Raw genomic sequence first — 27,765 nt, forward strand, 5'->3', positions numbered from 1 at the left:
GCACCTGACCTCTCTGAAGGCTTCGTCGAGGCCTCCTCGGCCCCTCCTCCCCAGCCTCCCCTCCCACGGCTTTCTTCTGTGGCCTTGGTCCCTCCCCGGCTGCTGTCCTCAGACCTTCATTGGCCTCTTATCTCCCCAGTAACCAGACCACAACAGTGAGATTGGAGTACCCAGGACAGGTCAGGCACTCCAGCAGGTAGGGACCGGGCCTCGCTCTCAGCCGACCGGGGCGGGGGTTTCCCCTGCCTCTGTGCTGCCTCCTCCCCAAACAGCCCCACCTCGGAGATACCGAGGGTCTAGAGGACCCCGTCCCAGAGTCAGAGCCGTGACGCAAGACAGAATGTGAGAGGTGGGAGGTTGGGAGGGGCGTGGGAAGAGATCTGACAGGTGCCCCGCTCTGACTCACTGGAGGAATTGAGACTCAAAGAGAGGCCAGTTCTGGGGTCACCCTCTTCCAGTGCCTAGTACCTCGCTGTTCATTGCCCACCCTCCTCGCCCTCTCCTCGCCGTCTGAAGGGGTCCTGTGTCGCCCCTACAGAAGCCTCACCCTCTTTGGCCAAGATGCCTTTTGGACTCTCGGCTGGGAGCACTCGCTCCGAGGATGGAAGTGAGGCCTTCCTGGAGGGAATGGGTAATTCCTGCTTTCTTTATTTTATTCATTCTTTTCCTCGGTTTTCCCATGTTTCAGGTCCTGTGCAGCGGGGCCCTGGGGACCGGGAGGGTTTTCAGGAGCGCCCTCTAGTGGCTACACACTTGCTCCAGAATGAAGGTGGAGCCGGGCCTGAGGGAGTGGGATGGCCAGGAAGACTTCCTGCAGAAGTCTGAGTGAGGCCCGGAACGTCTCCCAGGAATTACCAACAGGAGAAGGAAGGGAAGAGTGTTTCTGCAGAGAGAACAGGATGTGACTAGAGCAAGGTTTCTTTACCTCCACATCGTTGACCCTTGGGGTCAGGTGTCAGATCATTCTTGGATATTAGGGGGAGGGTTCTGTGTGCTGGAGGATGCGCAGTGCTCCCCTGGCTTCTACCCACTGCATGCCAGTAGTACCCTCCCGACCCTCCCCTCCCCTGTGGCAATCAAACATGTCTTCAGACACTGCCAAATGGCCGTAAGGGGACAGAATTGATCCTGGTTGAGAACTATGCCGTGGGGGATGGGGAGCTAGTGGATGGGACCAGAGAGGTGGGTAGGGTCGGGTTTGTGGGGCCTGGAACCCCAGGCTGTGGAACTGCAGCTTTGGAGGTGCTGGAGCACAGGGAGGTCTGTGACCACTCTAGGCATGGAAAGACCCTCTGGAGCTGTGAAGGGAGCCAGGAGGTTGGGGAGGAGGCTGGGGTGATGGTCCAGGCAAGGGAGGGTGAGGCCTGAGCCAAGGGGATGGGCTGAGAGTGAGGAGGCGGGAGGGTGGGGCTGAGGAAGGGTGGTGGTGGGGTTGAACAGGAGGGATGTAACAAGAAAAGTGTCCCCCCCCCCCGCCCCCGGGGACTTGGCACATGTCCCCAGCTTTCCCAAGTTCTAGGTCCTGTGCTTCTGCTCCCTGAGGACTGTGAGGCTTCCCTGGAGTGCCCTCTAGTGGGGAAACAGAGGCGTGCCCAAACCCTGGATAGAAGTGGGTTTGGGGCGGGGGAAATGCGGAGGTCAGCTTAGGGTACAGGCAGTATGCAGGGATGAGGAAGCTTGAGAGAGACAGGAACTGAGACGCAGCCCTAGAGTGGTGAGGGGGACTGGGTCTGCAGTTCAGCTGCAGTCGGTGAGCCTCTAAGGGAGCCAGAATTCCTGGGGTTTGGAGAGGGAGGGGCTGGATTCCCATGAATCCCTTGCCTGGTCCCACGCCTCAGTGGACTGGGAGCTGAGCCGACTGCAGCGACAATGCAAAGTGATGGAAGATGAAAGGCGAGCCTACAGCAAAGAAGTTCATCAGCGCATCAACAAGCAGCTGTGAGCCTGGGTCCCTGGAGCTGGGGAGGGGGCTGTTAAGGAGGTGGGGGTTGCATTCCTGGGTCTGAGAGGGGAGGGCAGGCTCAGTGTGTCTGGACTTCAGTGATGCTGAGCTCTGCCCCTTCTGGCTTCCCCTCCCTCTCCCTGCCTGGGCAGTGAGGAGATCCAGCGCCTGGAGGGGGTGCGACACAAACTGCGGGTGCAGATCAGCATTGCCCAGAGCCAGGTCAGGCGGCTGCGGGACAGCGAGAGGCTGGAGAGCATGGGTCACCTGCTCAAGTGCCAGGTCCGGGTGCAGGCCGAGGTCAAGGAGCTGCAGGCGCAGAACCAAGCCCTGGACAGAGAGGTGGGTCCTGGGGCCAGACTCGGTGGGTCCTACTCGGGGGCAAGTGTCATAACCTCTTTGAGCCTCACCTTCCTCATCTGAAAAGTGGGGTTATTGAAAGCATCGAAATGGGGTCATTTCAATGGGGTTATTGAAAGTTATTGAAAGCGTCCTCTCAAGGGAGTTTGTGTTCAGGCTCCCATAGGAATTATGAGTCTTTACTGCTTAGCACAGCCCCATGCCTTCAAAAAGGCGGTTAAGAGGGAAAGAGTCACCTTCTGGAGTCAGTGCATCCTGCATTATAACAAAATTCTGGTCCAGGCGCATCAGAGCTGTGTGACCGTGGGCAAGTCTTCTTCTCTCCGGGCCCTAGTTTCTTCATCTGCAAAAAGAGAATGTGGGTAATGCAGCAGAGTCTAGACCGACTTTTCATCCTGTTGGCTTCAAGATCCTGTTGTTTGACCCTGGAAATGTGTGACTTTTCTAGGCTAGTGTTCTTTTCAGTTTTTAGGACCAGGACTCACTGTGACACTGTTCATTTACAAAGAGATGCATATGGATGTAAACACACACACACAAGCAAACATATCAGAAACAAAGTTTCCCCAAATAATACTCTTCTCCACATGGGATCCGTTATATTTTCTTTCTTTTTTTTCCATTCTAATTTCAATTCTACTCTTCATTTTAGAAAGTTGCTTGCCAAAGGACTTCCCTAGAGGTCCAATAGTTAAGACTTTGCCTTCCAATGCTGGGGAGTCCTGGTTCAGTCCCTGGTGGGGGAGCTGAGATCCCACATGCCTTGGGCCCAAAAAACAAAACATAAAACAGAAACAATATTATAACAAATTTAATAAAGATTTTAAAAATGGTCCACATCAAAAAAATCTTAAAAAAAAAAGTTGCTTGCCGAGACCAAAAGATTTCTTGCACACTACTGGATCACAAATAGGAGATTGAAAGTTAGTTATCTTGATGGGCTGTATTAGTTTGCTATTGCTGCTGTAACAAATTACCACTCACTTGACTTAAAGTGACTTGAGAACTAAAGAACCTCTTGATGAAAGTGAAAGAGGAGAGTGAAAAAGCTGGCTTAAAACTCAACATTCAGAAAACTAAGATCATGGCATCCGTTCCCATCACTTCATGGGAAATAGATGGGGAAACAGTGGCTGGCTTTATTTTTTTGGGGCTCTAAAATCACTGCAGATGGTGATTGCAGCCATGAAATGAAAAGAAGCTTACTCCTTGGAAGGAAAGTTATGACCAACCTAGATAGCATATTCAAAAGCAGAGACATTACTTTGCCAACAAAGGTCCGTCTAGTCAAGGCTCTGGTTTTTCCAGTGGTCATGTATGGATGTGAGAGTTGGACTGCGAAGAAAGCTGAGCGCCGAATTGATGCTTTTGAACTGTGGTGTTGGAGAAGACTCTTGAGAGTCCCTTGGACTGCAAAGAAATCCAACCAGTCCATCCTAAAGCAGATGAGTCCTGGGTGTTCATTGGAAGGATTGATGTTGAAGCTGAAACTCCAATCCTTTAACCACCTGATGCGAAGAGCTGGCTCATTTGAAAAGACCCTGATGCTGGGAAAGATTGAGGGCAGGAGGAGAAGGGGACGACAGAGGATGAGATGGTTGGATGGCATCACCGACTCAATGGACATGGGTTTGGGTGGACTCTGGGAGTTGGTGATGGGCAGGGAGGCTTGGCATGCTGCGGTTCATGGGGTTGCAAAGAGTCAGACATGACTGAGCGACTGAACTGAACTGACTTAAAGTAATACCAATTAATTATCCTGCAGTGCTGGAGGACAGAAATCCAAAATGAGTTTCACTGGGCTAAAATCAAGGTGTTAGCAGGCTGTGTTCCTTTAAGACCCTTCAGGGGAGACTCCATTTCCTGCTTTTAGAAGCTGCCTGCATTCCTTGGTTTATCGCTCCTTTCTTTTAAAAATTTTTTATTCTCAAAATGATTTATTTTGATAGTGCCGAGTCTTCATTGCTGCTCTCGGGCCTTCTCTGGTTGCAGCAATCAGGGGCTACTCTCTAGTTACAGTGTATGGGCTTTCCCTTGCCATGGCTTCTCTTGCTGTGGAGCATGGCTAGGGTATGTGGGCTTCAGTAATTGTGGGCACAGGATTAGCTGCCCAGTGGCATGTGGGATCTTAGCTCTCCAACCAGAGGTCGAACCTGTGTTCCCCTGCATTGGCGGGCAGATTCCTAACCCCTGGACCGCCAGGGACGTCCTTATGACTCCTTTCTGTATCTTCTTAGCCAGCAATGACCAGTCGATCTTTCTCAAGCTGCATCACTCTGATGCCTTTGTCATCTCTTCTCCTCTGATTCTGACTCTCCTGCTTCCCTCTTTCACTTGTAACGACCTTTGTTATCATGTTGAGCTCATCCAGACAATTCAGGAGATTAACCTTGAGTCATCTCAACATCCTTGGCTTTATCACATCTGTAAAGTCCTTTTTGCCTCTTCAAGTGACATAGTCACAAGTTCTAGAAATTTGGATGTGGATATCTGGGCAGGAGAGTGTGGGGTGTTGGGGGTGGCTTATGTGACTTGTTGCATGAATTCAGCAGCACCCAAGAATAGCTTCTAAATGCTTACTCCCATTTTCTGAACCTATCACATCAGAAACTGATGACAGACAATCCTTGGATTGTACCAGTTCATAGCAACAATCTATGTGTATATATATATGTATATGATAAAATTCAGCATCCGTTCATGTTAAACTCTTAGCAATCCAAGAATAAAAGGGAATTCCCCAAATTTGATGAAGGGCAACTATAAAACATCTACAGCAAACATTATATTTGATAGCAAAACATAAAAAAATTCTCCTTGAGATCAGTAACAATATAAGGGTGTTAGCTAGCATCACTTCTGTTTGACATTGTACTGGAATTCCTGTCCAGCCCAGTATGGGAAGGAAAAGAAAAATAAAACAATTTAAAAATCAGAAGAAATGAAATGGTCAGTATTTGTTGGTGATCTATTTGTGTACATTGAAGGTCCAAAAGAATCTAAAACTAACTTATATTTAACAAGGTATTTTAGCATTGTGGCTGGAAACAAAGGTTAATGATATTTCTCTATATTAGCAGTAACTATTAGGCAATTAAAGAAAAAAAAGACACATTTATAATAGCCAAAGGAAGTACCTGGGAAGAAATCTAACAAAAGTATGCAAGACCCCTATAGAATAAATTGTAAAAGTGTATTGAGGAATATTAAAGAATGCTGGGGAAGATTTCCCTGATGCTGGGAAAGATTGAAGGCAAAAGGAGAAGGGGGCAGCAGAGGATGAGATGGTTAGATGGCATCACCAACTCAATGGACATGAATTTGAGCAAGCTCCAGGAGATAGGGAAGGACAGGGGAGCCTGGTGCAGTCTATGGGGTCAAAGTGAGTTGGACACAGCTTAGTGACTGAACAACAACAAAAGAAGAATTTAATATTTGAGTCATCTTTTTTTTTTTTTGGCCGCTCTGCACGGCATGCAGGATTCCCAACCGGGGAGCGAACCTACACCCCCTGCAGTGGGAGAGCAGTCTTAACCACTGGACCACCAGGGAAATCCCAAAGAAGAATTTAATAAATGTGGAAGTATACCATGTTCATGGATTGGAAGAGTTAGTGTTGTAAAATGTCAGATCTCCAAACTGATTAATAAAAGTCATGTAATTCCAATCAAAACACTAAAAGTTTTTTATTTTTAATGGATGAAATGGACAGATTCTAAGATTTATAGAGAAGTGAAGTGAACAAGATGACTAAGATTTACTTAAAAGAACAGTGTGGGAATTCCCTGGCAATCCAGTGGCTAAGACGCCATGCTTCCACTGCAGGGGACACAGGTTCAATGCCTGGTCAGGGAACTAAGATCCTGCATGTCATGCAGAGAGGCCAAAAAGGAAAAATTTTAAAAATAAAAAGAAAAGGCCATAGGGCTTTCTTGGTGGCTCAGTGGTAAAGAATCCACCTGCCAATACAGGAGACATGGGTTTGATTCCTGGTCCAGGAAGATCCCCCATGCCCTAGGGCAACTAAGCCTTTGTGCCGCAGCTACTGAAGCCCACTGACCTAAGGCCTGTGCTCTGCAACCAGCGAAGCACTCAATGAGAAGCCCTCACACGGCAAATAGAGAGTAGCCCCAATTCTCTGCAACTTGAGAAAGCCTGCAGACAGGAACAAAGACCCAGCACAGCCCCAAAAAAGAGAGAGAAAAGTCATAAAAAGGTATCATTACACACTCACCAGATTTTCAAAAGCGAGTGTCCAAATACGCCAAGTGCCAGGGAGAGAAGGAACAGTGGGAACTCTTAAAGAATTGCTGGTTCATAAGAGCCCACCACCTAGAGGGAGTCTAAATTGTCATGTATATTCTGAAAAGTTTTTTCCCCCATTATCTATTAAATTTGAAGAGAAACATACCCTGTGAGCTGGGGTTGCATCCACTCCACACGGATGGTCACCGGAAGCAGGCTTGGGCTCCACCTGACCATGACACTCATAGGATCCAACAGGCTGTCACCTGGCACCAGGTTCACTTAACTGCAGAAGGACAGAGGGCAGGACGCAGCAGCATCTTTGCACGACAGCATCCAGTGCATCTTCCTTGAGCATTCAGGGGCTACTGCTCAGCATCTTCAGTTGGACGATACCATATGGGTGGGTGTTGCCCACCCTGGCATGGGGATGTTTTTTATATTCAACACGAGCCACCACTTGTAACCAATTATCAGAGCAGCTTGTATGACCCCACCAGGAACATACTACGTTATAAGAAATACCCCACAAGGAAACCAGTTTTCTATTCATTCATGATCACATAAGCCTCCGGTGTCTACAAGTCCACTCACAGTCCTTCCAGTCCGACATAGTTCACAATCAGGGGCCACCTTTATAGTAAACATTGTTGCCTGGGAACCACAGCTGGCATTCTGTATTTACCTTAAACCCAGTATGTTTCCATGGAAATGGTGTTAGAAGGAAGTAAACCAAAGTCATCCCCCAGTAGAAACTGGTTTCAGTTCAGTTAAGTTCAGTCGCTCAGTCATGTCCGACTCTTTGCGACCCCATGAATCACAGCCTGCCAGGCCTCCCTGTCCATCACCAACTCCTGGAGTTCACTGAGACTCACGTCCATCGAGTCAGTGATGCCATCCAGCCATCTCATCCTCTGTCCTCCCCTTCTCCTCCTGCCCCCAATCCCTCCCAGCATCAGAGTCTTTTCCAATGAGTCAGCTCTTCGCATGAGGTGGCCAAAGTACTGGAGTTTCAGCTTTAGCATCATTCCTTCCAGAGAAGGCAATGGCACCCCATTCCAACACTCTTGCCTGGAAAATCCCATGGGTGGAGGAGCCTGGTAGGCTGCAGTCCATGGGGTTGCAAAGAGTCGGACATGACTGAGTGGCTTCACTTTCACTTTTCACTTTCATGCATTGGAGAAGGAAGTGGCAACCCACTCCAGTGTTCTTGCCTGGAGAATCCCAGGGACGAGGGAGCCTGGTGGGCTGCCGTCTATGGGATCGCACAGAGTCGGACATGACTGAATCGACTTAGCAACTTCCAAAGAAATACCAAGGCTGATCTCCTTCAGAATGGACTGGCTGGATCTCCTTGCAGTCCAAGGGACTCTCAAGAGTCTTCTCCAACACCACAGTTCAAAAGCATCAATTCTTTGGCGCTCAGCCTTCTTCACAGTCCAACTCTCACATCCATACATGACCACTGGAAAAACCATAGCCTTGACTAGATGGACCTTTGTTGGCAAAGTAATGTCTCTGCTTTTGAATATGCTGTCTAGGTTGGTCATAACTTTCCTTCCAAGGAGTAAGCGTCTTTTAATTTCATGGCTGCAGTCATGAAATTAAATTTCAAATTAAATTTAATTTCAAATCTGCAGTGATTTTGGAGCCCCCAAAAATAAAGTCTGACACTGTTTCCACTGTTTCCCCATCTATTTGCCATGAAGTGATGGGACCGGATGCCATGATCTTTGTTTTCTGAATGTTGAGCTTTAAGCCAACTTTTTCACTCTCCACTTTCACCTTCATCAAGAGGCTTTTTAGTTCCTCTTCACTTTCTGCCATAAGGGTGGTGTCATCTGCATATCTGAGGTTATTGATATTTCTCCCGGCAATCTTGATTCCAGCTTGTGCCTCTTCCAGCCCAGCGTTTCTCATGATGTACTCTGCATATAAGTTAAATAAGCAGGGTGACAATATACAGCCTTGACGTACTCCTTTTCCTATTTGGAACCAGTCTGTTGTTCCATGTCCAGTTCTAACTGTTGCTTCCTGACCTGCATACAGGTTTCTCAAGAGGCAGGTCAGGTGTTCTGGTATTCCCATCTCTTTCAGAATTTCCCACAGTTTGTTGTGATCCACACAGTCAAAGGCTTTGGAATAGTCAATAAAGCAGGAATAGATGTTTTTCTGGAACTCTCTTGCTTTTTCCATGATCCAGCGGATGTTGGCAATTTGATCTCTGGCTCCTCTGCCTTTTCTAAAACCAGCTTTAACATCAGGAAGTTCACGGTTCACGTATTGCTGAAGCCTGGCTTGGAGAATTTTGAGCATTACTTTACTAGCGTGTGAGATGAGTGCAATTGTGCGGTTGTTTGAGCATTCTTTGGCATTGCCTTTCTTTGGGATTCGAATGAAAACTGACCTTTTCCAGTCCTGTGGCCACTGCTGAGTTTTCCAAATTTGCTGGCATATTGAGTGCAGCACTTTCACAGCATCATCTTTCAGGATTTGAAATAGCTCAACTGGAATTCCATCACCTCCACTAGCTTTGTTTGTAGTGATGCTTTCTAAGGCCCACTTGACTTCACATTCCAGGATGTCTGGCACTAGGTGAGTGATCACACCATCGTGATTATCTGGGTCATGAAGATCTTTTTTGTACAGTTCTTCTGTGTATTCTTGCCACCTCTTCTTAATATCTTCTGCTTCTGTTAGGTCCATACCATTTCTGTCCTTTATCGAACCCATCTTTGCATGAAGTGTTCCCTTGGTATCTCTAATTTTCTTAAAGAGATCTCTAGTCTAGTCTAGTCAATCTAATCACACTAGGACCACAACCTTGTCTGACTCAATGAAATTAAGCCATGCCTGTGGGGCAACCCAAGACAGGTGGATCATGGTGGAGAGATCTGACAGAATGTGGTCCACTGGAGAAGGGAATGGCAAACTACTTCAGTATTCTTGCCTTGAGAACCCCATGAACAGTATGAAAAGGCAAAATGATAGGATACTGAAAAAGGAACTCCCCAGGTCAGTAGGTGCCCAATATGCTACTGGAGATCAGTGGAGAAATAACTCCAGAAAGAACGAAGGGATGGAGCCAAAGCAAAAAGAATACCCAGCTGTGGATGTGACTGGTGATAGAAGCAAGGTCCGATGCTATAAAGAGCAATATTGCATAGGAACCTGGAATGTCAGGTCCATGAATCAAGGCAAATTAGAAGTGGTCAAACAAGAGATGGCAAGAGTGAATGTCGACATTCTAGGAATCAGCAAACTCAAATGAACTGGAATGGGTGAATTTAACTCAGATGACCATTATATCTACTACTGCGAGCAGGAATCCCTCAGAAGAAATGGACTAGCCATCATGGTCAACAAAAGAGTCTGAAATGCAGTACTTGGATGCAATCTCAAAAACGACAGAATGATCTCTGTTCGTTTCCAAGGCAAACCATTCAATATCACAGTAATCCAAGTCTATGCCCCAACCAGTAACACTGAAGAAGCTGAAGTTGAACGGTTCTATGAAGACCTACAAGACTTTTTAGAACTAACACCCAAAAAATATCTCCTTTTCATTATTGGGAACTTGAATGCAAAAGTAGGAAGTCAAGAAATACCTGGAGTAACAGGCAAATTTGTCCTTGGAATACAGAATGAAGCAGGGCAAAGACTAATAGAGTTTTGCCAAGAAAATGCACTGGTCATAACAAACACCCTCTTCCAACAACACAAGAGAAGACTCTATACATGGACATCACCAGATGGTCAACACCGAAATCAGATTGATTATATTCTTTGCAGCCAAAGATGGAGAAGCTCTATACAGTCAACAAAAACAAGACCAGGAGCTGACTGTGGCTCAGATCATGAACTCCTTATTACCAAACTCAGACTTAAATTGAAGAAAATAGGGAAAACCACTAGACCATTCAGGTATGACCTAAATCAAATCCCTTATGATTATACAGTGGAAGTGAGAAATAGATTTAAGGGCCTAGATCTGATAGATAGAGTGCCTGATGAACTATGGACTGAGGTTCGTGACATTGTACAGGAGACAGGGATCAAGACCATCCCCATGGAAAAGAAATGCAAAAAAGGAAAATGGCTGTCTGGGGAGGACTCACAAATAGCTGTGAATAGAAGAGAAGTGAAAAGCAAAGGAGCAAAGGAAAGATATACCCATCTGAATGCAGAGTTCCAAAGAATAGCAAGAAGAGATAAGAAAGCCTTCCTCAGCGATCAATGCAAAGAAACTGGTTTAGATTTGTCAGTAACCCATCCTCCCACCCAATAATGGCACTTCTGTGTATATACCCTGGAACCAGGATTCGTGAAAAAATGTTGATAGATGCATTATTCATATCATCTAGCTCCAGATTAACCCAAATGTCCATTAATATTTGAATGAATAAATAAATTGGTATATTTTTATAATGACATAATATATGTGTGTGTGCTCAGCCACTCAGTCGTTTCTGACTCTTAGCAACCCCGTGGACTGTAGCTCACATGGCTCCTTTGTCCATGGGATTTCCCAGGCAAGAATACTGGAGTGAGTTGCCATTTCCTTCTCCAGGGGATCTTCCCCACTCAGGGAGCGAACTCTGGACCTCTGCATTGGAAGTGCAGAGTTGTAACCACTGGACCACCAGGAAGGTCCCTACTACATCACTTCATATAAGAGACTTGAGCATCCTTGGATTTTGGTATCTGAGAGGAGTCCTGGAACTAATCTCCTGTGAACACTGAAGAATGTAATTTTTCTGCAGAACTGGGAAACTAGTATAGTCAATTTCAAGCTACCAGCAATTGAACTCATGTACTTCCTGAAAATGTAACTGTGAGCTCTCAAGCACTGTCTGAGGACCCCCAGTATCACACTGCTAACAACTCTATTACAGCGGCTTGGCTGAACAACCCAGTAAGGGTTTGCATCCTAACAACCAGAAACCACTTGGAAAAAAAATATATATATATATATACATAAGTTGAAGAAAATCGTGTTTAGTTCTTTAAAACCACGATTACCTGTGGGATGTTTCTGCCTTTGGGGCACTGTACAACTTTTCAGATCTTGGTTAGCTTGGACTCACCACTCATTCCATACTGATTTCTGTGCAGCACTTGCGTTCTTTTTCTAAACTGAAATTTTACTGAGATAATGATAGATTCACAAGCAGAGAAGTCCTTGTATGCTTTGCCCAATTTCTCTCAATGGCACCATTTTGGAGTTTTGATTCTTGTTTTTTCAAAAAGATGTGTCATCCAAAGGAATGTAGCGCCACATCCTGTTGAACCTGGCAACGACCTTGAGCTCCCAGTTCATGTGGTGTCTGACTAATGTCCATGTGTCTCCCTCAAATTTTAAAATATCCCTATGGTTGCCCCTTTGAGTTTGCTGCAACACTCTGGGGGTGCCTTGGTGCATGCATGCATTTCTTAGGGTGGCTTACACGACAGAAATTCATTGTCACACAGCTCTGGAGGCCAGGAGTCCATGATCAGGATGTGAGCAGGACTGGTTCCTTTGGAAGCCTTGAGAATCTCTTCTGTGTCTCTTGCCTGTGTTCTGCTGGTCTACCGGAAACCTTTGGCATTCCTTTGTATGTAGAAGCATCACGCTGATCTTTGCCTTCATCTATTTTTTTTTTCTCTTAAAAAAAAAATTATACAATTTTAAAGGTTATACTTGAGGAGATGTCTGTCCAGGGGCAAGCATTTGCAGCAAAGGGCCCCAGGTCCCAGTCTATCTCACTCTCAGACTCTTGTCTCCACTTTGTTCACTGTGAGTGGTGTCTCATCCACCCAGATCACATGTTTCTCCCAAAATACCAGAAAGAATTCAGGCTGGCTCAGTTTGGGGCACACATCCATCCCTAAATGGATTAGCTTGGGGCTTCCCTGGTGGCTCAGTGGTAAAGAATCCGCCTGCCAATGCAGGAGACACGGGTTTGATCCCTGATCTGGGAAGATCCCACGTGCTGCAGAGCAACTAAACCTGTGCGCCACGACTACCAAGCCCACGCTCTGGAGCCTATGAGGTGCAGCTACCGAAGCCTGCGAACCCTAGAGCCCGTGCTCTGCAAGCAGAGAGGCCACTGCAAGGAGAAGCCTGCTCCCCGCAACTAGACAAAAGCCTGCGTGGCAATGAAGACTCAGCACAGCCAAAAATAAATACAATTTAAAGATTATTTAAAAAAAAAAAAGAATTGTCTAGACCTGGGTCATGTGGCCAGCAGGGCGGCTTCTTACGGTTGGAAGCCAGACCCACATGGAAAGTTGGGTACTGATCTCAGAAGCAGGTCCAGCTGATGGCCAGGCACACAAGGACTGCTCCTGTCAACCGCCCTAAGTCACTCACCCTCCCACTCACCTCCTCCCTCCCTCCCTCCATCTCTCCCACATCTCCTCAGCCAACAGGTACCACCCTCTTTCCCCAGATCCAGGAATGGGAGAGCCGGAACTCTGCCCACAGCAAGAATGCCAGGTCTCCAGGATGCGTCCAGCATGACAAGGTCAAGAGCCAGCGAAGGATCAAGAGTCTCGAAAACCAGTTGGACAAGGTGAGGGTCCGCCCCTTGGCTGTCCCCAGGCCCGAGCTCTGGGGTTTACGGGAAGACCTGAGCATGGGAGTCAAGTTTTGGAAATGGTGGACCAGGTCAGGAGACACGATCCCGGAGGGATGGAGGGTCCTCCCTGGGAAGGAGGCTGATCCTTGGGTCCTTGGCGACGCTCTCAGGGTCCCCAAATTGGGAACGGGCCCCCAGTCTGGCAAGTGCCCTCTCCTCTGCTGAAAGCGGAGAATGGAGGCAGGCCAGGTGTCAGACAGGCTCTCAGCACCCTCTCCCACCCCAGGTCATCTGTCGCTTTGACATCCAGCTGGCTCAGAACGCGACCTTGAGGGAGGAGCTAGATCTCCTGCGGATCGAGAGGAACCGCTATCTGAATGTGGACCGCAAGCTCCAGAAGGTCAGTGGCCCTGAAGCCCAGGAGCCCGTGGCTCAGCCCGCGGCTCAGCCCGCGAGGAGGGTGGGGATGCAAGAGTCACCCTATCTTCTCCAACCCTCCCGCCTCAAGTGCAGAACCACCCAGAACCATGGATTTACTTGAGTCTGGAGGGAATGGAGACCTGAAAATGTTCCAACAAAGACAACTGCCTCAGATGGAAGCAGAGATGTCACTTTTGAGTGTCGTCACGTCACGGGGTTGGGGGGGAGGGGTGGTGGCGGGGTGGGCGGGCAACAAAGGCTTCAGCCAGACCATTTACATTCCACACGTTTCTCAATAAGCTTAGAGGTTCTTTGAAGAACGCTCCCTTCCTCCCTCTGCCTCCCTCCCTTCCTTTTTTTTCTCTTCCCCTCTCTCTAAGTTTTACTTTGAAATAATTGCAAATCTGCAGAAAAAGATGCAGAAATAGTACAAAGAACTATCAATCCTTCACCAAGATTGGTAATTTGTCATTTTGCTCTGTCTGTCTTTCTGTCTCCGGGTAATTGTTTTTTTACTGAAAATAACATTGTCACGATTTGAGAGCTCGATGTAGACATTACAGAACGTCATTAAGAACGTCAGTGCTTATTTCCTAAGCATGAGACCATTTTCTTACATAAGCAAAGTGCCCTTGCCCAAGTCAGGAGCTTGAACATCGTTACAGTTCTCAATAGTCCATATTTAAAGTTCATGATTATGCCAACAGCATCCCGTGATAGTTAATTTAATTATCCTGCTGCAGGCTCTTGGCCAAGATCCCACAGTGCGTTTGGTTGTCCTGGCTCCCTTCATCTAGAACAGTGTCTTAGCACTTCTTTGTCTCCATGACTTTGACATTTTGGAAGTACCCAGCCCAGCTGTGCTGTGGGACATCCCTCACTGTGGGCTTATCTGATCTTTCTCCATGATTAGATTCAAGTCGTGCATTTTAGGTGAAATATCACTGAGGTGTGTCATTTGTGGGCATTACACCAGGAGCACGTAACGTCAGTTTGTCCCGTAACTAGTGATGTTGACCTTGATCGCTTGGTCAGCCGGTTTCTCCAATAGAGAGTTTCCCTCTTTATAATGAATGGGTCCAGGGAGATTCTTTGAAACCGTAAATATCCTGTTTCCCAACACATTTCCACTCTAGCCTCTCATAATGATGATTTTTGCCTGGATAATTATTACTGTGCATGCATGCATTGTGTCCAACTCTTTGCAATCCCGTGGATTGTTGCCTGCCAGGCCCATCAGTCCATGGGATTCTCCAGGCAAGAATACTGGGTTGCCATTTCCTTCTCCAGGGGAATCTTCCTGACCCAGGGATCAAACCAGGGTCTCCTGCATTGGCAGGTGAAATGTTTACCACTGAGCCACCTGAGAAGTCCAATTATTACTGTAATGGCTACCAAAGAGTGATTTTTTTTTAAACTCTCTATCATTTCTTCTTCATTTAGAAAATGGCATTTTACTTAAGGAAGAACTTCTTAAGTATATTTGTGGATTGTCAGTAAGCATTCGTGTATTCTTACTTTATCTATGACTTATAATCCATAGTGTGCATTACTTATTGTGATGCTCAAACTGTCCCAGACTTCTCTGGTGGGAGTGCCTTTGAGCTGGCTTTTTTGACAAGCCCATCGTCCCCCCCACCACAGGACTTCCTTATTTTCTGGCACAAGAAGATAGTCCAGACTTTCTTGTACTTGTTCTGCCTTAACTCTCGAGTTGGTGTTTCTCCAGAGTCCTGGTTCTTCCCAGTGGGAAGTAGGTGCTGAGAAACCAAAATATAGGCTCTAGGAGTCCTCACTGCCATTGGGGTGTCACTGACCTGAGGCCCTTTCTCTGGAGAGAGCTAGGAAACACACACACATTTTAAAATCCCGAGTTTGCATTGGTGTCTCTCATTCTGACCCCAGCACCACTGCCTGATTCCTGAACACTCCCCATTTTATCTCTGTTTCCCCCACAGTGGGAACTCCAGCTGCCGATAGCACTGTTATACGTACTTACGTTCAACCCTACGAAATGCCCAAGAGAGGTTTGGAATTGTTACAACTGTACTAACAACCCTTGAACCTGAGAGATCACAATTCATTTGCTTATTGTTTTATCCTCTATCCATCCATCCATCCATCTACACCTTATTCAGAAGTTACTAGGATTAGTTCCTATTTTTTCTTGGTCTTCTTTGTGGTTCTGTTCTTTGAAATATAGTTAGGTTCATTTGCTTCTCTTCATATTTGGTTTTAGTTCTGTCCCCTATTCTTGTTGATTGAATTTTCTTTGTGAACACGTAAACCATTGATGGGTTCCCAAATCAAAACTATCCCAGGGACTTCCCTGGTCCAGTGGCTAAGACTCCGCATTTGCAATGCGGGTGCCGGTGTTCCATCCCTGGTCAGGGAACTAGATCCCACATGCAGCAACAAAGACTGAAGATCCCAAGTCCCGCAACTAAGACCTGGCATAGCGAAATGAATAAATAAATTTAAAAAACTACTCCAAAGGTTTAGTCATTTCCTCATCATTTCTTCTATCCATTCCCACTCAGCCTCCGTAGTTTCTGGTTCTCTAGCCTGGGTTTCTTGTTGCAAAAGGGTGTGTGTGTGTGTGCATGTGTGCACATACATATATAGGGGCTTCCCAGGTGGCGCTAGTGGTAAAGAATCTGCCTGCCAGTGCAGGAGGTGCAAGAGACGTGGGTTCAATCCCTGCTTCAGGAAGATCCCCTGGAATAGGAAGTGGCAACCCACTCCAGTATTCCACTCCTGGGAAATCCCATGGCCAGAGGAACCTGGTGGGCTACAGTCCATGGGGTTGCAAAGAGTTGGACACGACTGAGGATGCATGCAACATAGATATATATGTGTTTATACACATTAGTACATACATATACACTATACGTGTAAAAATATATACATGTAATTTCTTCCTTTCTTTCTCCTGAAAGAACCCTTTTTACCCATAACTCTGCACAGACACTTCCACAGAACTAGGAAACAGATTAGTGTGGTCACAATTTTGAAATTCACACAATTTTTTGACTCTACCTCAAAGTTAGGTCAGCACTCTTAGGAGTATCCTGAATTGGGTATTTCACTGCATTCCTGGTCATCAGTCTGGCTTTCCTCTCCCTTGGAACCTTCTTGAAAACCCTTTCATGGATTGCCACTAACTAGGAAGGACCACATTTCTAAGACACAGGAAACCCACTTCTTATTGGGAGATACAGGCTCAAAGGAAAGCCCTCCAGTGGCGAGGGTGTCAGAAGTGGCCTCGGTCTTGTTCTCTTGGCAGGAGATCCAGCTCCTGAAGGACTCTGTCAGGAACCTCATGGTCTCCTCCACTTCCGCCTACACCGTCAGGTAGGGCCCCGGTAGGCGTCCTAGATGACTCAGTCCATGCATTTTCTTAACAAAGTGCTAGGAAGATTCCCACCTCATGAAACGGATTGTCAGAACCCCGCCCCCAACTTTTTCATAAGATGCCCCTTTCTTGCCCCTCCTCCACCAATTTTCCACTCCTTGGGCAAGGTCCTTCTTCTTGGGTGTATGAATTAACCTTTTGGCCCCTGTCTTTTCATGGCACATAGCACATAGGGATGTAGAGAAACTTAAGGGGAGTTCTCAGTGGCCCAGTGATTAGGATTCCAGGCTTTCATTGCCAAGGCCCTGGATTCAATTCCTGGTTGGGGAACTGAGATCCCAAAAGCCCCGTGGTGCTACCAATAAACAAATAAATAAATAATATATAAACAGATTTAAGTAAGCTCAGGATGCAGGGGCCAGGAACGTAGGAAGCGTTGGTTCAGTTCAGTTCAGTCACTCAGTCCTGTCCGACTCTTTGCAACACCATGGACTGCAGCACGCCAGGCCTCCCTGTCCATCACCAACTCCCAGAGTTTACCCAAACTCATGTCCATCGAGTCAGTGGTGCCATCCAACCATCTCACCCTCTGTTGTCCCCTTCTCCTCCTGCCCCCAATCTTTCCCAGCATCAGGGTCTTTTCAAATGAGTCAACTCTTCGCAGCAGGTGGCCAAAGGATTGGAGTTTCAGCTTCAACGTCAGTCCTTCCAATGAACACCCAGGACTGATCTCCTTTAGGATGGACTGGATGGATCTCCTTGCAGTCCAAGGGACTCTCAAGAGTCTTCTCCAACACCGCATTTCAAAAGCATCAATTCTGCACTCAGCTTTCTTCACAGTCCAACTCTCACATCCATACATGACCACTGGAAAAACCAGAGCCTTGACTAGACGGACCTTTGTTGGCAAAGTAATGTCTCTGCTTTTTAATGTGCTATCTAGGTTGGTCATAACTTTCCTTCCAAGGAGTAAGTGTCTTTTAATTTCATGGCTGCAATCACCATCTGCAGCGATTTTGGAGCCCCCCCCAAATAAAGTCTGACACTGTTTCCACTGTTTCCCCATCTATTTGCCATGAAGTGATGAGGCCGGATGCCATGATCTTCGTTTTCTGAACGTTGAGCTTTAAGCCAATTTTTTCACTCTCCTCTTTCACTTTCATCAAGAGGCTTTTTGGTTCTTCTTCACTTTCTGCCATAAGGGTGGTGTCATCTGCATATCTGAGTTTATTGATATTTCTCCCAGCAATCTTGATTCCAGCTTGTGCCTCTTCCAGCCCAGCGTTTCTCATGATGTACTCTGCATATAAGTTTAATAAGCAGGGTGACAATATACAGCCTTGACGTACTCCTTTTCCTATTTGGAACCAGTCTGTTGTTCCATGTCCAGTTCTAACTGTTGCTTCCTGACCTGCATACAGGTTTCTCAAGAGGCAGGTCAGGTGGTTTGGTATTCCCATCTCTTTCAGAATTTTCCATAGTTTATTGTGATCCACACAGTCAAAGGCTTTGGCATAGTCAATAAAGCAGGAATAGATGTTTTTCTGGAACTTTCTTGCTTTTTCGATGATCCAGCAGATGTTGGAAATTTGATCTCTGGTTCCTCTGCCTTTTCTAAAACCAGCTTGAACATCTGGAAGTTCATGGTTCACATATTGCTGAGGCCTGGCTTGGAGAATTTTGAGCATTACTTTACTAGCATGTGAGATGAGTGCAATTGTGCGGTCGTTTGAGCATTCTTTGGCATTGCCTTTCTTTGGGATTGGAATGAAAACTGACCTTTTCCAGTCCTGTGGCCACTGCTGAGTTTTCCAAATTTGCTGACATATTGAGTGCAGCACTTTCACAGCATCATCTTTCAGGATTTGAAAGAGCTCCACTGGAATTCCATCACCTCCACTAGCTTTGTTCGTAGTGATGGTTTCTAAGGCCCACTTGACTTCAAATTCCAGGATGTCTGGCTCTAGGAGAGTGATCATACCATCGTGATTATCTGGGTCGTGAAGATCTTTTTTGTAGTTCTTCTGTGTATTCTTGCCACCTCTTCTTAATATCTTTTATTAAGTCCATACCATTTCTGTCCTTTATCGAGCCCATCTTTGCATGAAATGTTCCCTTGGTATCTCTAATTTTCTTGAAGAGATCTCTAGTTTTTCCCATTCTATTGTTTTCCTCTATTTCTTTGCATTGATTGCTGAGGAAGGCTTTCTTATCTCTCCTTGCTATTCTTTGGAACTCTGCATTCAGATGCTTATATCTTTCCTTTTCTCCTTTGCTTTTCGCTTCTCTTCTTTTCACAGCTATTTGTAAGGCCTCCTCAGACAGCCATTTTGCTTTTTGGATTTCTTTTCCATGGGGATGGTCTTGATCCCTGTCTCCTGTACAGTGTCACGAACCTCAGTCCATAGTTCATCAGGCACTCTTGTCTATCAGATCTAGTCCCTTTAATCCATTTCTCACTTCCACTGTATAATCATAAGGGATTTGATTTAGGTCATACCTGAATGGTCTAGTGGTTTTCCCCACTTTCTTCAATTTCAGTCTGAATTTGGCAATAAGGAGTTCATGATCTGAGCCACAGTCAGCTCCTGGTCTTGTTTTTGCTGATTGTATAGAGCTTCTCCATCTTTGGCTGCGAAGCATATAATCAGTCTGATTTCGGTGTTTACCATCTGGTGATGTCCATGTGTAGAGTCTTCTCTTGTGTTGTTGGAAGAGGGTGTTTGCTATGATATTTATCAATATTGGTTGAAAGAGACAGAGATTCTCTCAAGACACCTTCAGGTAAAGGGTCATGTTGTATGGAACCCTGAAGTCCCGGCTGCTCAGCTGATGGGCGTCACTCTCTGCCTCTGGGCTCTTGGGGGCTCCACCCTCTCTCTCTCCTATCCCATCTCTACTTTCTAAGCTTCAGCACTGTTCTCTTACTGCAAGGGGTTTCTTAGCTTCTATTCAGTATCTTGTTTCTACCCCACGACTTCTGCTGATTATGGTTTGTGACTCCATGAGACATTGGCTCTAGCCCAAATCTACCTTAAGGTTTCTATAATCTTTCTTTTTTTGTTCCTTCTCTCTCTTTTTGCTTTCTTTCTTTCCTTCTTCCTCCCTTGCTTTGAGTTAAGATGCACATACAATTCACCATTTTAAAGTGCACCTTTCGGAGGCATTTAGTACATTCGTAATGCTGTGCACCATCATTTCTGTTTCCAATACCCCAAAAGGAGATCTGTGCCCAGTAGGCAGTCATTCTCTAGTCCCCTCTTCTCCAGCCCCCTGGCAACCAGTCTCCTTGTCATCTGGACGATTTACCTGTACATCTACCTGTCCCTAAGTGTATCTTTATGTTTCATGTAAATGGAATGATATGACGTGTCCTTCTGTGTCTGGCTCCTTTCACTCAGTGTAATGCTTTCAAAGGTTCACCCACGTTGTAGCATCTCTCAGAACTTCCTGCATTTTTAGGGCTGATTCTTTTTGTCTGTTTGTTGTTTAAATTATACTTCTTTAAAACACTCATTTATTTTTACTTTTTGGTCACATTGCATGGCATGTGGGATCTCAGTTCACTGACCATGGATCAAACCTGCGTCCTCTGCAGTGGACACGTGGAATCTTGACCGCTGAGCCACCAGGGAAGTCCTTTTATGGCTGATGCTGTCGTTTGTTACCTGTGGTCTGCCATGACCTCTTCAGAGCCTCAACTCATGGCTTCTGTTCACACATAGCTCTGGCTTCTTCCTAACTTGGCCTTCATAACATGACTTCTTGTGGCTTCTCTCTATACATCCTTTTAGCTTTGGCTTCCTGCTGTCCCCTTCTTAGCATCTCCCAGTGTGAATTCCGAGGAGAGAATCTGACTGGCCTGCCTCATGCTTTCTGCCAAGCCCCACCGGTGATGCTCTGTTGGCCTGTCTTTGCATCAGAAGCATCTGGCCCCTGCCAGCACTTGTCCAGTTGTCTGCAGTGGGCAGCCCAGCTGGGTGCAAGGAAGGGTGGTTTCAGCTAGAAGGCAAGGGACAGGTGTCAGGATCAACACTTCTTGTCGGACCAGCGCTTCCTAGCTGGGTGACCTGGGCAGGCCACTTACCCTCTCTGAACCTCCGTTTCCTCTATTGTGACATGGCAATAATAATGGGATCTTCCTCATGGACCCCTGTGGGCTGCTTTAGTACATATCCTGCAGGGCCTGGCTCTTGGGAAGTTGGGTTCCCTCTTCCTGGCCCTTCAGTGGGCCTGGGGCCCAAGACACAGAAAGAACGGTGAGTCCTGATCCCTGAGGGGCTCCTAGAGGGGTCTCTGCGGGCTGGGCCTGGGAGCCCAGGAGAGGGCTCCCACCAAGGAGGACTCAGCAGAATTTGAGTAGAGCCAGAAGCTTGTGCCCTGAGTCGAGGCAACTGAGGTTGGCAAAAGCGTGGAAAGGGGAACTAGACTGGTTTGTGGGACCTGAGAAGACTGAGCTGCTGGTCTCCCCACCTAATGACCCTCTGACCTTTGATCCTATGACCTGTGACGTAGGCTTGGGGCACTCTGAGTTCACAGTTGGCTGCACTACTGTTAAAAGCTTCACCTCCAGCTGAGCAGGCCGGGGGAGTTTCAGTCAGCAGGTGTCCCCAGCATCCTAACAGGGTGAACACTCAAGGGCTGGTGATGGCACGTGCCTGTCCACGTGAGGCCCTGCAGGCTCCAAGCGTCTTATCTTTCCAACCACAGTACCCACCCTCACCCCAAACTCCAGCACAGTTACCTTATCACCTGGGTCCACCTTTTGGAGTCTGAGTATCATCTCTAACTGTGCCATCATTGCCTCTTGCCTCCTGTTCCACAGCCACATAATAATGGCCAGGCTTCCCCGATGCCCCGGGCAGGCAATGCAGCGGTGCCCCCTCAGTGGGCAAGACCATCAGTCACTTACATGGCCTACCCACCTCCTCCTCCTCCACCCCCTACTGCCCCGTAACCCCATCCTGACCCACCACTAGGAACCTAGACAGTTCTCTGCCTTTTGTGACAACCTGATTCTGCCCCATCCCTGGGACCCCAGGCTGATCCCATGCATCCTGTGACCCCAGGCTGGCTCTGTCCATCTCTGTGACTCCAGGCTGACCTCCCCCATCCCTGAGACCCCAGCCTGATAGCTAACCCTGCCCCATTCACCCTCCAAACCCAGGTTGACCCCAAATCCAACCTCCTGTCTCCCTGACCCTGGTCTAACCACCCCCCATCCCTCCCAGGGAAGAGGCGAAGGCCAAGTTAGGCATGCTGCGGGAGAGAGCTGAGAAGGAGGTGGCCCAGAACGAGACGGAGGTGCAGATCTTGCAGCGGCAGATCGCACACTTGGAGCAGCTGCACCACTTCCTCAAGCTCAAGAACGGCGACCGGCAGCCGGATTCCGCCATCGTGGAGAAGCGCGAGCAGCGAGGTGAGGCCCGGGGCCTCCAGCATGTTGGGCAGCGGGATGGGCGGGCCCGCCGGCCCCTGGTCTCAGCGTGGGGCGGGGCCTCCAGGGGCGGGGCGCGGAGGGGCGGGGTCTGCGCGACTGCGGGGCCGCCCTCTCCCCACTGGCCTCCCGGCTCAGGCCACAGCAGCCACTGGTGGCCGCCCCGACGGCGACCTCATTGTCCCCTCGCCCCCCAGCCCGGGAGGTGGCCGAAGGCCTCCGGAAGACCTCCCAGGAGAAGCTGGTGCTGCGCTACGAGGACGCCCTGAATAAACTGTCCCAGATGACCGGGGAGAGCGACCCGGACTTGCTGGTGGAAAAGTATCTGGAGTGTGAGTACCTGGGGGTGGAGAGGGGCAGGCTCGCGGCCCCAGGCCCCCAGAATCCAGTGCAGGCTGTGCTCTGTCTCGGTCACCGAGGGCCACCGCTTTGGGCCTGGGCGGGGGGGGGGGGGGGGGGGGGGGGGATGGGTCTTCCACCCTCGCTGGAGGACCCAGCGATCAGGCTCCGCTCTACTGGGCTCTTACCATCCGCCCTGCCTCTGCCACGCTCCTCCTCCCCGTCTTTCCCAATCTCCCTCCTTCCCCCATCTCGGGCCTTCTGACCCCTTCCTCCTGTGTTTGTCTCTGCGTGCGTGTCTCTTGTCTCTCCGGACCCTGCCTTTCCCCACTGGCCCCCAGTGGAGGAGCGGAACTTCGCGGAGTTCAACTTCATCAATGAGCAGAACTCGGAGCTGGAGCACTTGCAGGAGGAGATCAAGGAGGTGGGCGAGACCCGCCCCCTCCCCATCCCTGACTCCTCTGGCCGCCTTGTGTCCCCTCCGGAGCTGGGCCCAGCGTTGCGCCCCTACCCCCGCAGATGCAGGAGGCCTTGGTGAGCGGGCGCCGCAGCGAGGAGGACCGGCGAGCGCAGCAGGAGCAGCAGCGGGCAGAGCTGCAGCAGCGCGTGGACGATGTGCACTCGGAGGCCGACGACCTGGAGGCCCGCTACCACAATTTTCGCGAGCAGCTGGAGAAGCTCAAGACCAGTGAGCCCCAGGCCCGGCTTCTTCTTCTGGGAGGCTGTGATGAGCAGGCGGGGAGCCCTGCCAGAGTTGGCCACGGACAGACATTCCGAGGACCACTTTGTGCATTCCCTTGTCCCTTGTCTGTCCCATATCCATCCATCCATTCTGCATCCATCCATCTGTCCATCCTGCAGCAGCATCTATTCCTCCTTCCAGTGCAGAGGGACAAGAGTCAGGCTGCTGGGATTCAGCTGGGTCTGAATCCCAGCTCCCCTATCTGTGAACTTTGGTGTGTGGTATCCTCTGTTGGAGCCCCCCGTAAGTGCCTACTTCGTGGGGTTGGCATGAGATTGGTGGGATGACAGATGGAGAGAGACAGGGAGAGGTGGCAGTGGTGACGGGGAGCAAGCAGGAAGTCTGCTGCACAGTAGGAGCTCAAGTCTTGGTAGACCCTGTTTGCCACAGCGCAAAGCCCTGTGCTAGGTGATGAGGACTGGGCGGGTTGGGGGGCGGGATAAGAGACTGGCTTTGGATACTCGTAACCCAGGGGCTGGGATAGAGGATACCCTGGGGACTGCAGGAACGAGAGGATGCCTTTAAGTCAGCATGGAATGCAGAATTTGGGGGGCCCAGTGCTCAGTGAAAAGTGGGGCCCCTTCTTGAAAAACCAGCAAGAATTTCAAGTGCCAGCAGCAGAACCCATGACACTGGCTCTGTCGGGTCACAGGGGAGGTCTCCTGGGAGCAATGATGCTTGAGGCTGATTTCAAAGGATGAGTAAGCAAAAACCTGGAGGGGGGGAATGCTCCCAGCAGGTGGGGTCCAGGCTTGGAGATGTGTTCAAGGAAGGTAGGTTCTTTGTGCAGAGAGGGGAATGGAAGGGGGCGTGGGTGGAAGCTGAAGAGCCTCAAATCCTAAATGGATGCCAGGCTGAGGTTTTGCTCCTGGGGTTGTGGTGCTCAGGCGTCTCATTGCGGTGGCTTCTCTTGTTGCGGAGCACAAGCGTAGGGCACGTGGCCTCAGTACTTGCAGCTCCCTGGCTGTAGAGCACAGGCTCAATAGTTGTGGCCCTGGGTCTTTGTTCCATGGCATGTGGGATCTTGCTGGATCATGGATTGAGCCCCTGTCCCCTGCATCGGCAGGCAGATTCTTTACCACTACGCCACCAGGGAAGCCCCTCCCTTGCTTTTTGTCCTCTGTCATGTGGCGCCTGGGGGCCAGGCACCCCGAGATGCCCGCCAACCCTCCTCCCCTGGCAGTCTGAACTTGGACAAGTCCCTTGCCATCTTTAAGCCTTGTTTGGCGTCTCCTCAGCCAGGGCAGCAGGGCCTTGAGGAGGAGAGAGCTGGCACTCCTTGGACACTGGGTCCATAACCACCTGTCCCCTCTGACCCCAGACATCCAGCACCTCTTCACCAGGGCCCAGTGTGACAGCACCCTTATCAATGACCTCCTCGGGATCAAGACCCACATGAGAGACCGGGACATCAGCCTTTTTCTGAGCCTCATCGAGAAGCGACTGGTGCAGCTCCTGACCGTGCAGGCCTTCCTGGAAACGCAGGTTGTGGTGCAGAGGGCATGGAGGTGGGGGGGGGGGGCGGTGCGGGGGCCGGGGCCTTGAAGAGGGACCTGAACAGACAGCCGACTTCTCCACCCTCCAGAACTACACCTCCACCAGCATGTTCAACGCTGCCCTCATGGTGCTGGGCCAGAGCTCCGAGGATTTTCCTAAGAAGGTGGCCCCACCTCAGCCGCCAGACAACCTGTGAGCCAGAGGGCCAGAGGGAGCGGCTGGGGAGGACGTGCCCTGGGGATGGAGGCGAGATGTGGGAAGGGGCCGTTCTTGGGGGGATCCCCTGGACTAGGGGGGCTTCCCCAGTGGCTCAGATAGTAAAGAATCTGCCTGCAATGCAGGAGACTCAGGTTCGATCCTTGGGTTGGGAATATCCCCTGGAGAAGGGAATGGCAACCCACTGCAGTATTCTTGCCTGGAAAATCCCATGGAGAAAGGAGCTTGGCAGGCTACAGTCCAGGGGGTCGCAAAGAGTCCATGGCGACTGAGTGACTGACATTATCACTTCCTTGAACTAAAGGGTGGGGGGTGGTAGAATATGAAGCGGGTGCTTCGGGGGAGCCAGGAAGAGTAGGGTCTCCAGGGACAGTATGGACGATGGGGCCCTGGATGGACCAGACAGGGAAAAGACGCTCTGACCCCGGCGCGTGGCTGAGGGTCTCGGGACCTTGCAATGAGGAGCCATCGAACTTTCGAAGGTAGAGACTTAGAGTCCCTTCCTGCCTTTTCCCTCACTTCAGGGAGGACCCCCCAGGTTTTGAGGCCAAAGACGACTATCCTCTGAGCAAGGAGGAGCTGCTGAGCTCTGTAATGAAGGCGGTGAGGATGGGCGTCGGCAGGGGGCGGGGCGGGACGTGGCGGGGGCGGGGCCGGGATCCCGGCGGGGCGGGGGCGAGGGCGCCGGTGGGCGCGGCCTCCCCCAGGAGCCCTAACTCACTTCCCCGGCAGCTGGAGGCCCGGGAGCAGCCAAAGGAGCAGCACCTGAAGGAGCTGGTCGAGAGCATCAAGGTGGAGAGCACCCCGAGCATGACCTCCAGCACCCAGAAGGTCAGCTCCAGCTCGCGCCTGGTGACCCAGCGGCCCAGTCAAGTTCCTGGGTCCATCATGAGCCACAGGACCAGCGGCATCCTGGTGTCCAGCGGAGGCCGCGCCACCAGCTCCAACGTGGGCCACGTGACCTTCGGGGACTCCAGTGCCACCACAGGGGGACTGATGTCCAGTCGAGGCTCCATCCCGGGCCGCGTGACCTTCCGATCCCCCAACTCTAGCAGCTACCTGGGGTCCACTGGATACGTGGGGTCCAGCAGAGACCACGACAGCTTTGAGGCAAGCAAAGGCCCTGGGTCAGAATCGAGTGGAGGCCTCGGGTCCAGCCCCGGCCCTGCCTCCAGCCCCGGCCCTGCCTCCAGCACCGGCCAGGCCTCCAGCACCAGCAAGGACTCCCAGAGCAACTACTAGGGCACCCAGCCCCAGCCGGGCCCCGGCTCCTCGCAGGGCCTTCTCGGCGTCTCTGATTCCCTTCCCTGTGTTTCCGTATCTCTTCTATTAGCCCTCCCTCATCAGCCTCCCGGTCTCCCTCTCTGTTTCTGGCACACCCTTCCCTTTCAGTTGCCGGATTTCCTGTTTCTGGGTTTCCCATTCAGTGTGTCCCAGTCTTGTCCCCATGTCTGCGTTCTCATCTCTGCTCTGACCTCTCTGATGACCCCTTCCCCTCCTGTTTCAGCTTCCCCGTTTCTAACTCCCTCTCCTCACCTCCATCTCCCAGGCCCTCCTTGCATCTCATGTCCCAGCCCCTGTAGTTCCTTGTTCCCCTCAAGAGTCCTCAGTACTGACTAGTGGGGGAGGAATAGGGGCCAAGGTGTCAGGGTTGGCGTGAGCTGTGACCATAGGAAATAAAGGCCAGAGTCTGACTTTTACTCCAGCCTGGTTATAAGTGTATTTGTGTGTGTGAGAGAAAACTTGAGACATGGCTGTTTCCTCTACCTCCGGCCCAGGGGGAAATGTTTGAGCCTGTTCCTATTCCCTGCCATTCATTCGTTCCCTTTTTTTTTTTTTTTTGAGACTTCCACATTTCAGGCTCTACTGAGAACTGGGAATTGTATCAGTCAGTCAGGATAGGCTGGGTTATGTCGCAGTAACAAGCAACCCCAGAATCTCTGTGGGGTACCTTTAAAATTTTCAAGGTTCTATTTTGGAATTCTCCAGGTCTCCAAAGAGAGGGCTGAAAGCAGCATGTCAACCTTGCTTCCTCAAAACTGCACAAGGAAGAAAAAAATCCAAATTGCCTCTCAGGTCTTTAATTAGTGCTAATCAAAACATAATCAAGAATATAGTTAGTGACAACAGGAAGAAAGTCTGAAAGAAAAATAAGGGACCCAGCACACATTTGTTCTCATGAATACAGTTCAACAACACACAGCCTTTATAACAATGCTTTAAGAACAGGACTTCCCTGGTGGTGTAGTGGATAAGAATCCGCCTGCCAGTGCAGGGGACACAGGTTCGATTCCTGCCCTGAGATGATTCCACATGCTTGCCAGGGAATTAAGCTTGTTCGCCACAACTACTGAAGCCTGAGCACCCTAGAGCCTAGCTCCGAAACAAGGGAAGCCACCGTAATGAGAAGCTGTGCATCGCATTGAAGAGTAGACCCCGCTCGTGGCAACTAGACAAAGTCTGTGCAAAGCAACAAAGACTCCAGCGCAGCAAGTAAATAAATAAATAAAATTAAAAAAAAAAAAAACATTAAGCAAATATCATTTTAAAAAAGAACACAGAAAAATCTTTGAAATCACTTCCTGTGGAGGTGACTCACGCTTGTGTGAGTCGGGGCTGCCGGCAGGGGTCGCCACCTTCCACTCTCAG

General features: G+C 49.4%; 1 protein-coding gene across 5 annotated transcripts; it reads left to right on the forward strand.

Moving 5' to 3' along the window:
- CCDC114 (coiled-coil domain containing 114) lies at nt 1-26,816 on the forward strand. 5 transcript variants are annotated; one of them, XM_027515272.1, is made up of 15 exons: nt 1-196; nt 539-631; nt 1,839-1,938; nt 2,095-2,284; nt 12,982-13,104; nt 13,397-13,510; nt 16,817-16,884; nt 22,117-22,304; nt 22,520-22,654; nt 23,003-23,085; nt 23,181-23,646; nt 24,725-24,891; nt 24,989-25,092; nt 25,641-25,719; nt 25,849-26,816. In XM_027515272.1, the coding sequence occupies exons 2-15, from the start codon at nt 562-564 to the stop codon at nt 26,356-26,358; spliced, it is 2,397 nt and encodes a 798-aa protein (XP_027371073.1). In that variant the 5' UTR covers nt 1-196; nt 539-561; the 3' UTR covers nt 26,359-26,816. The 5 variants fall into 5 exon arrangements, with proteins under 5 accessions (XP_027371073.1, XP_027371074.1, XP_027371075.1 ...); XM_027515273.1 differs by having other exon boundaries at nt 24,725-24,888; XM_027515274.1 differs by having other exon boundaries at nt 23,181-23,349.
- Nucleotides 26,817-27,765: the final 949 nt, after the last annotated feature.

The sequence above is a fragment of the Bos indicus x Bos taurus genome, chromosome 18 (genome assembly GCF_003369695.1).
Source record: "Bos indicus x Bos taurus breed Angus x Brahman F1 hybrid chromosome 18, Bos_hybrid_MaternalHap_v2.0, whole genome shotgun sequence".
NCBI classification, from domain to species: domain Eukaryota; kingdom Metazoa; phylum Chordata; class Mammalia; order Artiodactyla; family Bovidae; genus Bos; species Bos indicus x Bos taurus.